The 13,176-nt window shown below is 43.9% G+C and overlaps 1 protein-coding gene across 2 annotated transcripts in view; it reads left to right on the forward strand.

The window, feature by feature from the left end:
* Positions 1–13,176, forward strand: part of LOC143960912 (RING finger protein 112-like) — a 97,302-nt gene that overhangs the window by 76,991 nt on the left and 7,135 nt on the right. For both annotated transcript variants that reach the window (XM_077469928.1, XM_077469929.1), the window contains exons 11-12: positions 3,309–3,359; positions 6,157–6,249. In XM_077469928.1, coding sequence (XP_077326054.1) covers positions 3,309–3,359; positions 6,157–6,249 — 144 coding nt within the window. The remainder of the gene's footprint in view (positions 1–3,308; positions 3,360–6,156; positions 6,250–13,176) is intronic.

Below are 13,176 nucleotides of genomic sequence, written 5' to 3' on the forward strand. Positions count from 1 at the left end.
AGACGGGTGCCTGATGTCCTCCAAGAGAAGGACCATACCCTGATCCCCCGGGGCATTAGGCTCCAGACGGGAAATGAGGTACCAGACTCAACAAGTGGTCCCCGGACGAAACCGGAAGACCTCCTTTCCCCGGGAGGACTGACGAAACAGAACCTCCTAGGTACTTGGTACTGTGGGGGCTTCCCCGAAGGTAGGCCCCCCCTCATGGAGATTGGACCAAGCCAGAAGGCCTATGTCTGCTCTCCCACAAGACGTTCAGGATTGGTCCGAGGACCGACACCCTACTAATCAAAACGTGAAGTGACAAACAGTGACAAAACACACACAAATAAAATAAATAAAAAGTGAGGAAGGGATAGTGGAGAGGAGAGTGAAAAGTGGCCATTGTGCAATACAATGGCCGGCCCTCCGGCCAGGAATCAAAAATTCCTCTGGTCCTAGCCAAAAGGCCGGGCCCTAGAGGCAGGTGTAAAAAAAGCGTGTAATGGTGACGTGACCTAGGTGCCAAAATCAAAGTGCGGACGCACAGTGAATAAGGCACCCCTGGACTGCCACTCCAGGGGCACATCACCATGGGCTTTCCAACAAAAGCATCCTGACAGCCCAGCCCAGACCACGACAGCCCCCACCACCCTTTGCCATCAGGTCAAACCCTCACTCCCGTCACTCCTACCTAATTATATTCGAAAGGTACAGGCCGCCCCTCTGCTGGAACAGAAGAGCTAAGCGTTCCCTCCCGAAAAACTGACTGGGGCTAAAGCTGCCACAATCCAAGCCGGTCTGCCAGGGTCCCCTCCCCTGGCGCCAACCAGTGGTTCTCCGCCCTCATCTCCTGTATCAGGTAAAAGAAGCTTTATTACTGCCCACTGTTACATTTTAGGTGACCTTACTACTGTTTATGCTGATCTGGATGCAGAATGTCATCTTATGCATAGTCATTACTACTAATCACTCTGTATGTGAAATTGTCCCACCCTTTGCAGCTATAACAACTTCAACTGTTCTGGGAAGGCTGTCCACAGGTTTAGGTGTGTCTATGGGAATGATTGGCCATTCTTCCAGAAGCGCATTTGTGAGGTCAGGCACTGATGTTGGAGAGAAGGCCTGACTTGCAGTCTCCGCCCTAATTTACTCCAAAGGCATTCTATCGGGTTCAGGTCAGGACTCTGTGCAGGCCAGTCAAGTTCCTCCACTCCAAACTCGCTCATCCAGGTCTTTATGGACTATGCTTTGTGCCCTGGTGCGCAATCATGTTGGAACAGGAAGGGGTCATGCCCAAATAGTTCCCACAATGTTGGGAACATGAAATTGTCCAAAATGTCTTGGTATGCTGATGCCTTAAGAGTTCTAAGGGGCCAAGCCCAACCCCTGAAAAACAACCCCACACCATAATTCCCCCTCCACCAAATTATTTGGACCAAATGCACAAAGCAAGGTCCATAAAGACATGAATGAGCAAATTTGGGGTGGAGGAACTTGACTGCCCTGCACAGAGTCCTAACCCCAACCTGACAGAACACCTTTGGGATGAATTAGAGTGCAGACTGCGAGCCAGACCTTCTCTCCAACATCAGTGCCTGACCTCACAAATGCGTTTCTGGAAGAATGAGTGGAAGCTGGTATAGCTGCAAAGGGTGGACCAAATGAATATTGAACCCTACTGACTAAGACTGGGGTGCCATTAAAGTTCATGTGCGTGTAAAGGGAGGTGTCCCAATAATTTTGGTAATATAGTATATATTGGGTTAAAAACTAGATAATGGTTGCTATTACCATCAATAAATATATAATTACCATATATGTGTGGTCATTCCAAAAGAGTTGGTACCATTTTTGTGCAATCCAAACAAAAATATTAATCTGCATACTGTGCTAAACCTTAAAGTGGATGTAAAGTCCCATGCATATATTGTCCCTATAGGTAAACCTTACAGTACCTATAGGCTTACCTATAGGTACTGTAAATCTTTCCTAAATGTGCGCCGCTTAAGAGATATTAACTGTATATGCAGCCAATTATATCATCGGCACATGCACTCTGAAGGAACGGCCACCCACGCCATTTCTTCAGAAGCTTGTGCCGTGACTTGCGGCTCCCGTGTGAATGCGTGGAATTGACAACACGCGACTCCAGCCAATCACACAGAGGACTCACCTGTAGGTAAAATGAATATCTCCTAAATCTGTACGGTTTAGGAGATATTTATTTTTCATGCAGCCGCTGACGTCATGCGGCGCATGTGCTGTTAAGGCCCGGCTTAAGGTCCGGCAGAACTGCCAGACCTTGCTGGGAAAGACTCCCATGCGCACACGTGGGATTGACGTATCATGGCTTTGGCCACTCACAGAGCTGGAAGAGGCACCGAGGCAACATGTCAGCTCCCTCGGCGTGGATTGGGTGAGATACCGGTGGCTCGTTCTAAGGTGAGTATTTCATAATGGGCTAGTATGCGCTGCATACTAGCTCATTATGCCTTTACCTTGCAGGTTTTTTTGTATTTAAAAAAAAAAGTGTGGGTTTACTACCGCTTTAAGTTTGCCTTTACTGACTGGTTCAGTGCCTTTTTCTTGGACATGGTATTATTAGTTACCAGGTATTACTTTCAGTGATTTTCTGTGCTTTGTACACTCAAACTATTGTGTCAGAGGGATTGAAGTTCTTATGAAAGTTTAGGCAAAGAAAAGAGGACCCACCTTAACCAGTGGCTCCTACAGGGGTAGCGCTACAATAGAAATAAAGTCCCCTTCATTACCTTTGAGTCTCCTCCAGGCTTTTAAGAGGACTTGACAACTTGCATAAGCTGTGCCCAGAAGAGGCAGGTAGAAGGCATTGGACTAGTCACCAGTTTTCCCTGTGTTTTTTTACTTTATATAAAGCTGGCTATACATGGTTAGTTAGTACAGCTTGCCAGCTGAATAAAAACAAAATGACAGATTTGTCCAGCCATAGGTTGCTGATCAAAGGTTTTGTAGCAGTCCCATTCAACAGAAGCTGATCTAACAAGGGCTACACACAGATTGAAATTTGACCGGTGACTGCTGAAGTGGCCAAATTTAAATTTGTGTGTACCCAGCCACACTAGTGTTCATGTCACTGGCGACAACCTGTCAGTGCCAAGATCGATTCCTCACTGGCTGGATAAGAAAATAATTTCCGCACAACAGACAGAATTGGTGCAGAATGTCACACGCTAGCAACGGCTCACTCACGTTGGACAGGTTCACATTAAATGAATAAAGTTAACAGTTTTGTGATTATTTTTTTTTAAAGCCTATTAATATGGGTTTTCTTTGATCTTATTTTTCAGGTGTGCATGGAGTATGTACAAAATGAACGCAATTTCTCAAGTCCTTTAGAGGTGAGGATTTTATTTGTCAGATATTAATGACTAGTTATGAACAGTGGTGCACTATCCAAATTCCAGTTACTGTAATTGTCAGAATACAGTGCAGTGTGGAGGCAGTGAGGGATAAAGGCAACAGAGGGGGACCCAAGGAGTGGAAGAGGTCTTTATATTGGTAGAGCAGAGACTGGGGATTGCCAGTATTATACAGGTATCTGCACCCCCCTCCCCCCTTAAAGGTGCCAATTGTGGCACCGGAGGGGGGAAGAATCGGATGAGCGGAAGTTCCACTTTAGGGTGGAGCTCCGCTTTAATACTTATAACAATTTTCTGCTTTGAGAAAATATGTTTTGGAGGTCTTAACTAATAAAGCCTAAAATAATTTATTAAACATGTGCAAAAAAACATGGACAAATATACAGTGCCTTGCGAAAGTATTCGGCCCCCTTGAACTTTTCAACCTTTTGCCACATTTCAGGCTTCAAACATAAAGATTTAAAAATTTTATTTTTTGTGAAGAATCACCAACACGTGGGACACAATTGTGAAGTGGAACGAAATCTATTGGATTTTTTAAACTTTTTTAACTAATAAAAAAATGGGGCGTGCAAAATTATTCGGCCCCCTTACGTTAATACTTTGTAGAGCCACCTTTTGCTGCGATTACAGCTGCAAGTCGCTTGGGGTATGTCTCATCAGTTTTGCACATCGAGAGACTGAAATTCTTGCCCATTCTTCCTTGCAAAACAGCCCGAGCTCAGTGAGGTTGGATGGAGAGCGTTTGTGAACAGCAGTTTTCAGCTCTTTCCACAGATTCTCGATTGGATTCAGGTCTGGACATTGACTTGGCCATTCTAACACCTGGATACGTTTATACATGAACCATTCCTTTGTAGATTTTGCTGTATGTTTGGGATCATTGTCTTGTTGGAAGATAAATCTCCATCCCAGTTTCAGGTCTTTTGCAGACTCCAACAGGTTTTCATCCAGAATGGTCCTGTATTTGGCTGAATCCATCTTCCCCTCAATTTTAACCATCTTCCCTGTCCCTGCTGAAGAAAAGCAGGCCCAAACCATGATGCTGCTCCCACCATGTTTGACAGTGGGGATGGTGTGTTGAGGGTGATGAGCTGTGTTGCTTTTACGCCAAACATATCATTTTGCATTGTGGGCAAAAAGTTTGATTTTGGTTTCATCTGACCAGAGCACCTTCTTCCACATGTTTGGTGTGTCTCCCAGGTGGCTTGTGGCAAACTTTAGAAAATACTTTTTATGGATATCTTTGAGAAATGGCTTTCTTCTTGTCACTCTTCCATAAAGGCCAGATTTGTGCAGTGTACGACTGATTGTTGTCTTATGGACAGACTCTCCCACCTCAGCTGTAGTTCTCTGCAGTTCATCCAGAGTGATCATGGGCCTCTTGGCTGCATCTCTGATCAGTCTTCTCCTTGTCTGAGCTGAAAGTTTAGAGGGACGGCTAGGTCTTGGTAGATTTGCAGTGGTCTGATACTCCTTCCATTTCAAAATGATCACTTGCACAGTGCTCCTTGGGATGTTTAAAGCCTGGGAAATCTTTTTGTATCCAAATCCGGCTTTAAACTTCTCCACAACGGTATTACGGACCTGCCTGGTGTGTTCCTTGGTCTTCATGATGCTCTCTGCGCTTTCAACAGAACCCTGAGACTATCACAGAGCAGAGTTTGCTGCACTGAAAGTAAAGGGGCCGAATAATTTTGCACGCCCCACTTTTCAGTTTTTTATTTGCTAAAAAAGTTTAAATTATCCAATAGATTTCGTTCCACTTCACAATTGTGTCCCACTTGTTGGTGATTCTTCACAAAAAAATAAAATTTTATATCTTTATGTTTGAAGCCTGAAATGTGGCAAAAGGTTGAAAAGTTCAAGGGGGCCGAATACTTTCGCAAGGCACTGTATTTTTTCTAATGTGGTAGTAAGCTCCACTTTTCCATTTGTACCTACAGGTAAGTCCATAATAAGACTTACCTGCAGTTATAATGAACATCTCCTAAACATGCAGCGTTTAGGAGATATTTACATCTGTAGCAGGCGGTGATATCATCGGTGCATACACTCTGCACTCTCAATGGACGGCACACTTGATTGTGATTGTTACTCCCGTGCACGGCCGGGAAGGCGCAAACTCGGGAGGAAGACCAGGTAAAGATAGAAATTCCTATCAGCAGTGACAGTGCACCTCTGGAGGAATCCATTTTAAGGCTGGGTTCACACTGCTGCGGGGGGAGATCCGGATGTGATTCGCACCGCAAATCACATCCGATCTCCGTAGCGCTGCGAGTTCAGCCATACAGATAGTATGGCTGAACTCGCAGCGGTCCCGCAGCAAACTCGCACGGGACCCTTTTTTTCGTCCGCAACAGAATCGGATCGCATGGGCGTTCACACCATGCGATCCGATTCTTGTGCGAGTCGGCGGATCGCACTGCGATATGCGATCGGATCTGGGGGTGTCATTAACATATCATTGACACTCCCAGCCGTTCGCATAGGGCAGTGTGAACTGCCGGCGGGAGTCGTGCGATGCGGGAAAACGCCGCGGATTCGCGGCGTTCCCGCATCGCAGCGGTGTGAACCCGGCCTAAAGGTAAGTCTTTCATACTATGCTAGTGACCTGTAAGGCCCTAACCTAAATATTCAGACCTGTCAGCAGCTGCAAAAAGTCATGAGTTTGTCAGCCAGATTGGTACAATGTCATCACATGTATCTGGACACTTTAGGTTAATGAATATTGTTGTCTGCTTATAACATATAATTATCTTCAATGTGTTCACAGCTGTGCAAACAACTCAAGATTAAAGCTGAAATGAAAGCTAATCAGGAAATGGAAAGAATGAAAACTGAGTTTCAAACATTTCTTAGGGATCAGGTAAAAATATTTCAGAAAGGGGTGTATATTTATTTATTCACCTATTATATTACGTTTTAGACAAATGGCAAGCCCCTGAATACAGTATCCCTTTACTTTCCACTAGCATCCATACCCAAAATAACCTAACTTTAAAGTAATTTAAACCAAAAACCTAAAGCCTAAATTTAGTCAAATAATTTAAAATGAATCAGCACAAGGGACAGTACTTACTATAAATGTAAAGTGTGGAATCTTCTGTCCTCTGATCCCACCCCCCACTGCTGCAGGGATTAATAGAGCCAAGGGACATGTTGTAAGCACTCATCATGAGCGCTGGCTTTACCTGCTCCTTCAGCTGCCATCCTCCTTTGCTAGGTACTATACTATAGCTTTCATGAATGAAAACCGCTCTATGAATAAAGAAGGCGGACCTCTGCCCCTCTTCCATGTTCCTCACACTCCCCCTACCAGATACTGCAGATCATAGTGGGAGGATTTCAACAGCAGGACTAGGTGTTGCCAGATGCTGACTAACAAGCTACAGGCATGTGAATGGGCAGTTGCAAGGATGAAAACCATGCCCCCATAGTGTCTTTTTATCCTAAGCAGGCAGCATCTACATCAGTATAACAACACAGTTAATTTTGTATTAGAAGCATGTTCGTATTTGGGAGGCACAGTGGTGTAGTGGGTAGCACCTAGCAGTAAAAAGGGTTGCTGGTTCAAATCCCAACCACAACACTGCCTGCCTGGAGTTTGCATGTTCTCCCTGTGCCTGGGTGGGTTTCCTCCCACACCCCAAAGACATGCTGATAAGTTAATTGGCTTCTGTCCAAAATTGACCCTAGTATATAAATGTGAGTTGGGGGCCTTGGATTGTGGGCTTCTTGAGGATAGAGACCAATGTGAGTGTGCGATGTATGTGTGAAGCACTGCGTAAAAAATTAACGGCACTATATGGGTACATTAAATGGATAATATAATAGATAAGTATCTTAATGAGATACAATGTACAGGGATAGGAGCAATTGTAGACCCACACTCATTCAGGTTGGACTGGTATCTTTATTCAACCTTACTAACTATGTAGCGTATAGTTCTATTTCAGTTAAATTTTACATAAGAGAGTGATTATCAGTATTGTCAACTGCAGTGCAAGTGGAAAAAATCTGGGTAAGGTTAAAATGTGGGTGTTTGGAAGGGTGCGGGTGGACTATGGCAGAAGCCCTGTGCTGGAATGCTAGAGGCACCACCAATGTCCCAGTTACACTAAGGTGTGAAAACTGATCAACAACTGAAGGCAAAGTTGCCATCTCCCTTTACTGTATTGACATGTGTGAGAGCACATAAGGGTTTAGCCAAACCTGTCAAATTCAGTGTAAAAGCAGGATTTTCCGCCTAATACAGTCGGTTGGTAAAATAAACAGGCCTTAAAATTCTATACCTTGAAGATTTATTGATCTCCAAGGGATTTAGGACAGTTGTAATACTGGTAGACATCAGGATGCTTGCTGACATCTCAATTGTAATTCCTGTTACTGTACAGCTATTGCAGTCATTACAAGGCCAAATTATATTTTAAGGCTTCATGTACACTTGGCAGTAATGTACCGTGGCCGGGGGGAAAATGCAAAATGCAGCAAAAATCGTGCCACGATTTTGACATAGTTTTGTCGCATTTCTTGCTTTCCCACAGACAACAGTTAAAACGTTCCTATCCTGAACACAATTCTTCCGCATTCAGTAGAGGGGGGTTGAACCGCTCCTAACCGCAGAAGCTCCTAAATACTGCTAAAAGCCTATGTGTACATTGACACATAAGCTTTAATGGAGTTGATGTTTGATGTGATGTAGGTAAAGAGACAGCACAAATAATTACTGTACAGAAGCCATGTTCACTGAATAAACCCAGCAGGAAACACCACACAGGAAGAAGTACAACCGAGATGCACCATAGAGTTGCATTTAAAGAAACATAACATGCATAACATCTCCCCTTTTAGTGTTAATAAATTAACATTGTGAAATTCAAAAGAAACACAGCAATAACACATTCTATAGGTTAAGTCTCACAGGGGGTTTTGAACATCTACCACTATGGGTGAAGACTGGCCCTTTTTCAAGGATTCCTTTAGCCCTCTCTGAAGTTACTGGTCTTCTCTCATCATGTACTGACATGCTCTGCGCTTCACAGCTGTCGGGTATACTTGCTTGCCCAGAACTGTCATTGCCGTTGGTATGAGGTATCACCTCTCTACATGTCTCACTGTCAATGGGTGAGTATGTCCTTTGTGATATTGGGTGAGTGTGATCTATCAACGGGATACTGAGATTCAGGCTGCTCTGCCACTCTCAAATCCACTCAATTGTGGCAATAGAGAGTTCCTTCAACGTCCACAAGATAGGAGCATGGTGCAACCTTTTGCAGACAAGTATCCATTCTCCAATGGCCTGTTCGATCTCCATGTAATGGTTTCATACAAATTTTTTCCCAAATATTAAATTCTGGCAAATCTCTGGCCGATGTGTCATATCATGCCTTTGACTCTTGTCTCTTAATCCTTAACTTTTCTGTAACACCTTGTATGACAGAGGGTTCAAGCAGCCCATTTGCTATTGGTAAGGAGGTCTTTAATCTCCTTGACATCAGTATTTGTGCCAGACTACTATCCATGCCTTCGGTCAGAATGTTTCTCCAATGTAAAATGGCCCTCCATGGGTCTTTACCATGACATTGTGCTTTCTTGCATACATTTTTAACAAGCTTTACAGCTGATTCAGCTTTGCCATTAGCCTGTGGGTGGCGTGGTGAGGAAGTAACATGCCCAAACTCCCATTCAGTGGCAAATTTTCTGAAATGAAGGCTTGCAAACTGAGGGCCATTGTCAGAGATCACTGTATCTGGTTGGCCATGATGTGCAAATGGAGCCTTGCACCTCCTAATTGTAGCTTCAGTGGATAGGTCGGGAAGAAGGTCTATTTCCCAGAAGTCTGAATAATGATCGTCTAATACAGGGATATGCAATTAGCGGACCTCCAGCTTTTGCAGAACTACAAGTCCCATGAGGCATAGGAAGACTCTGACAACCACAAGCATGACACCCAGAGGCAGAGGCATGATGGGACTTGTAGTTTTGCAACAGCTGGAGGTCCGCTAATTGCATATCCCTGGTCTAATAGCAGGTATTCCTTGCCTACGTAGTTGAATAAGTCCATACTGATAATCTGCCACAGATGTGTAAGTATCTCATGTGACCTCATGGTTTCTTTTTGTTGTAAATGGGCATATTCATTGTAGGTTGGACAATTACTGACAAAGTCTTTGATTTCACTACTAGTCAGAGATTTTGCAGGCTGATTATGTAGCTCAGCAGAAATGGTGAATTGCATCAGTCCAAGGCGCTCACATGTTGAACCTGATAATAGCGGTTTCTGATCAGTGTCAACAATCTCAAAGTTCAGTTTGTGCATACAATCACGTATGCTGCATTCTGTTTGGAATAGCATCAATGATTCCATTAGTTCCCCTGAATAGAACTTTAGTTTGGTGCTACTAGGCTGAAGGGGTGCTCTAGGTGCCAGTTTAATGTTGTCCTTTATACTCATAACATCACACGTTGCACCCGATTCCAGCTGGCAGGGTTGGATTATATTGTTTAATCTGAGATTTACAAACCATTTTTTGCCCTTTGTGTTTGCAGCACCAATGCATTCTGAGGAGTAAACCATATCTGTGCTAAGCAGGTGTGCGTCCTCCGTATCTGACATTTGCTCAATTGTGTGAAGCTTCCTTGCATCCATTTTAAAAGAGAGACACACTCTTGCAAAGTGATTTGGTTTACCACATGCAGTACAGATTTCTCCATATGCAGGACACTTTTCTTTCTCTCATACATGAACATTGCTGCAATACTTGCATTATGCAGGCTTCCTCCCAGGTGAGTTGTGTAGGTGACCCTTTTGCTGAAACGTATTCTGGTGGTTTTTGAAGCTTTGCTTTTGTTTAGAGGCTGCATTGATATTGTCAATCAGTTTATCCTGCTCCATAGCTTTCATATGTTTGTCAATAAGTTCTGCAGTACAACATATCTCAATTGCTGTTTATAGGTCTAAATCATGTTTCCTCAATAGGCGTGTGCTTTCACTGGTGATACCCAAAACTATTTTATCACGAATAAGTTCATCTGTCAGAGAGCCATACTCACAGCTTGCAGCTTTTTCTCTTAGCCGTGTAACAAACCGGTCTATTGATTCACAGTCTTCTTGCTTACAGCAGCCAAATATATATATATTTCATATATGACATTTTTCGAGGACCTGAAGATGTTACTCTTTTGCTCCTCTGTGAGGTTCAGATTATGCCTGTAAACATGGAGGCATTCACAGCCCATCACCCTCCTCAGTGTGGCTGCTTGCACTGCTGCAGGCTTCTCATTTAACCCTGTGGCTAGCGAGTAGTCCTCAAACTCAGCCCTAATATTTAGCAGCAGGGCTCATTCCTGTGCTCAAATAGAGTATCTGTGAGGGGTTGCAGTGTTGTGGCACCACCACCGCCACCTAAGGCCCAATTTTTCTGCCGCTGTTTAACAGGGGCATGTAATTACAATTTTTTTCTGTAATATTTCGCAGCAGGGCACATTCCTGCGCTCAACTAGAGTATCTGTGAGGGGTTGCATTGTTTTCCCCCATACACCCTTGATATCCCCCAGCACCATTATTCCATCCATGTAGTACCCCCTTTTCCAATGGAGATACAGTGCATGGAAACTTTTGGCTATGTGCCCACCTCCAGCACTGGACTCACCTATACCAATCAAGCAGGCAGAAGGAGGGGTGGAGGAGGGAGCATCCCTCCAGGCATTCCAAGCCCGAAGTTACTGCTGACATCTCCACTCACCTTCATTGCCTCAAGCAGTGGAATGCTGTTAGCTGCCATGATGCGATTTTCCTTGCTGCAAATGCTCAGCTTCCAGGACATGACTGCAATTGCTAGGAGACACAATCAGTTCTAAGAACTCTCACATCAAGGCTAGCAGGCTCTCAGCATCAAATGTGTAGAAAGAGTATGGATCCAGATACTTCTGACAACATCAAAACTACTCAAGTTTAGAAGCTCTAGTATGTATGATGCCTTAGGCAGCTTGTGGAATTATTATGGGGAGTCCAGTTACTAAATAGTGACACCTCTGTCATGGTCTTTTGCAAAGAGACATTTACAGAAACCACAGTAAGGAAACCTCATCACTGGAATGTCAGCGGGATATAAAGTTTAGTGGATAATTCAGACTTTCGATGTCCACCCAAAAGTTAAATACTAATTTTGGGAATTTAACCCTTACTTGTAAACATATACTTTTTAAAGAATGTGAAATGATTCAGGCATAAGTAGTGCTATGACCTTCTCTATAGTATGTGACCATTATAACTACAGGTAGCAGAAATATCTATGGTCCTGTAGTGGCAAGCTGCCAGGGCTAGGCTCCTTAACAAACTGCTCTTTTCTTTCAGCACTTAGAGCTGCGCAGCTGTTGGTTAATTACCAGCCACTCATTGTTTACACAGTGACTGACCTGGTTACCATTACCCTGCCTCATTAGTCCAACCTACAGCCAACCCCTTTTGGCTATTAGCAGCTTAGCTAATTCCTTCCTTGCACTTGCGTGGTCTATGATCTCCAGCGCACTCCTTTCTCTGTTTCTGTGCATGACGTGGCCTGGCTGACTTTCTCTACCACATCCTGTTCCGGATTTTAGCTGATTTCTGCCTTCCTGAGCCTGACTCATCTGATTACCTGCTCTGGCACCCAAACCCTGGCTTTTGTTGTTGTCTAGATTCCTGAACTTTGTTATTTTTACTTTTTTATTAAAGGCTTAATTTTAACTGCACTTTCTATCTCCTCTGGATTAATGGTTCCTGACATTACGCAAGGACCATGAATTCAGAAGATGCAGGCAATCCACCTAGTTGTAAAATATTTTACAGATTGGACGAGCAAGACCACCACATGAATCAGTTTGCCATACCATTACAAACACTCCTGATTCAAACTGCTCATCTTCCTCATCTAGATCTTCCTACTTCTGCTGCTCCGGTATAACCAGTGTTGCAAACCGTCCCTGCTACTGCTCCTATGCAGGCAGCTGCCTCTAATACCACCACTGTAAGAGGTATGACTGGTTCTGCTCCGCTTACCCAGCGTTTTGGGGGGTGATCCAGCTCACTGCAGAGGGTTCCCTTAACCAGGTTGGAATATATTTCTGTTTCAATATGTTTATTGCCCAGCTGTTCCTTACGCAAAGTAGGCTTCATTATTTCTTTGCTTTCTGACAAAGCCTTGGCTTGGGCAAACCCTTTATGGGAGACACAAAAAGAGCCTGTTATGACTTGGCCTGGCTGACATCTCTTCTGATTTTTGGCTTCTGACAATGCTGACTTCTGGTTTCTGATCCCAGGTCACCTGATTACCTTCTCTGGCTTCTGTTTTTGACTATGTTCCTATTCTGTGTTATTTTTGCTATTACATTAAAGATGTGATTTTGACTGCATTTTATATCTCTGCCTAGTTAATGGTTCCTGACATATCCAGCATTACCCTGAGTTTGAGGCCTTCTTTAAAAGGCTATTTGATATTCCTGGTTGCTCCACCCCTGCTGCCAAAAGCCTCATGTCCATTAAACAGAGTATGTTAACTTGACATATACCTGGGAATCTTGAGGAATTGATCTTGTTTGCCATTCTCATTGATACCAGAGAGACCTTCCTTTAAAGAGGTTGTAAACTCTTACAACCAACTTTGACCTACAGGTAATCCTGGATTAAGGCTTACCTGTAGTTCCAAGAAATATCTCCTAAACCTACACGGTTTAGGAGATATTTGCAGAAAGACAGGCACCAGTCAACGGCGATATGCCGCGAGTGGCGGCTCCCGTGCGCATGCGCGGGAGT

Source organism: Lithobates pipiens, unplaced genomic scaffold, assembly GCF_037356315.1.
Source record: "Lithobates pipiens isolate NorthernLeopardFrog02 unplaced genomic scaffold, aLitPip1_a1.2 Scaffold_8, whole genome shotgun sequence".
In the NCBI taxonomy this organism is placed as follows: Eukaryota; Metazoa; Chordata; class Amphibia; order Anura; family Ranidae; genus Lithobates; species Lithobates pipiens.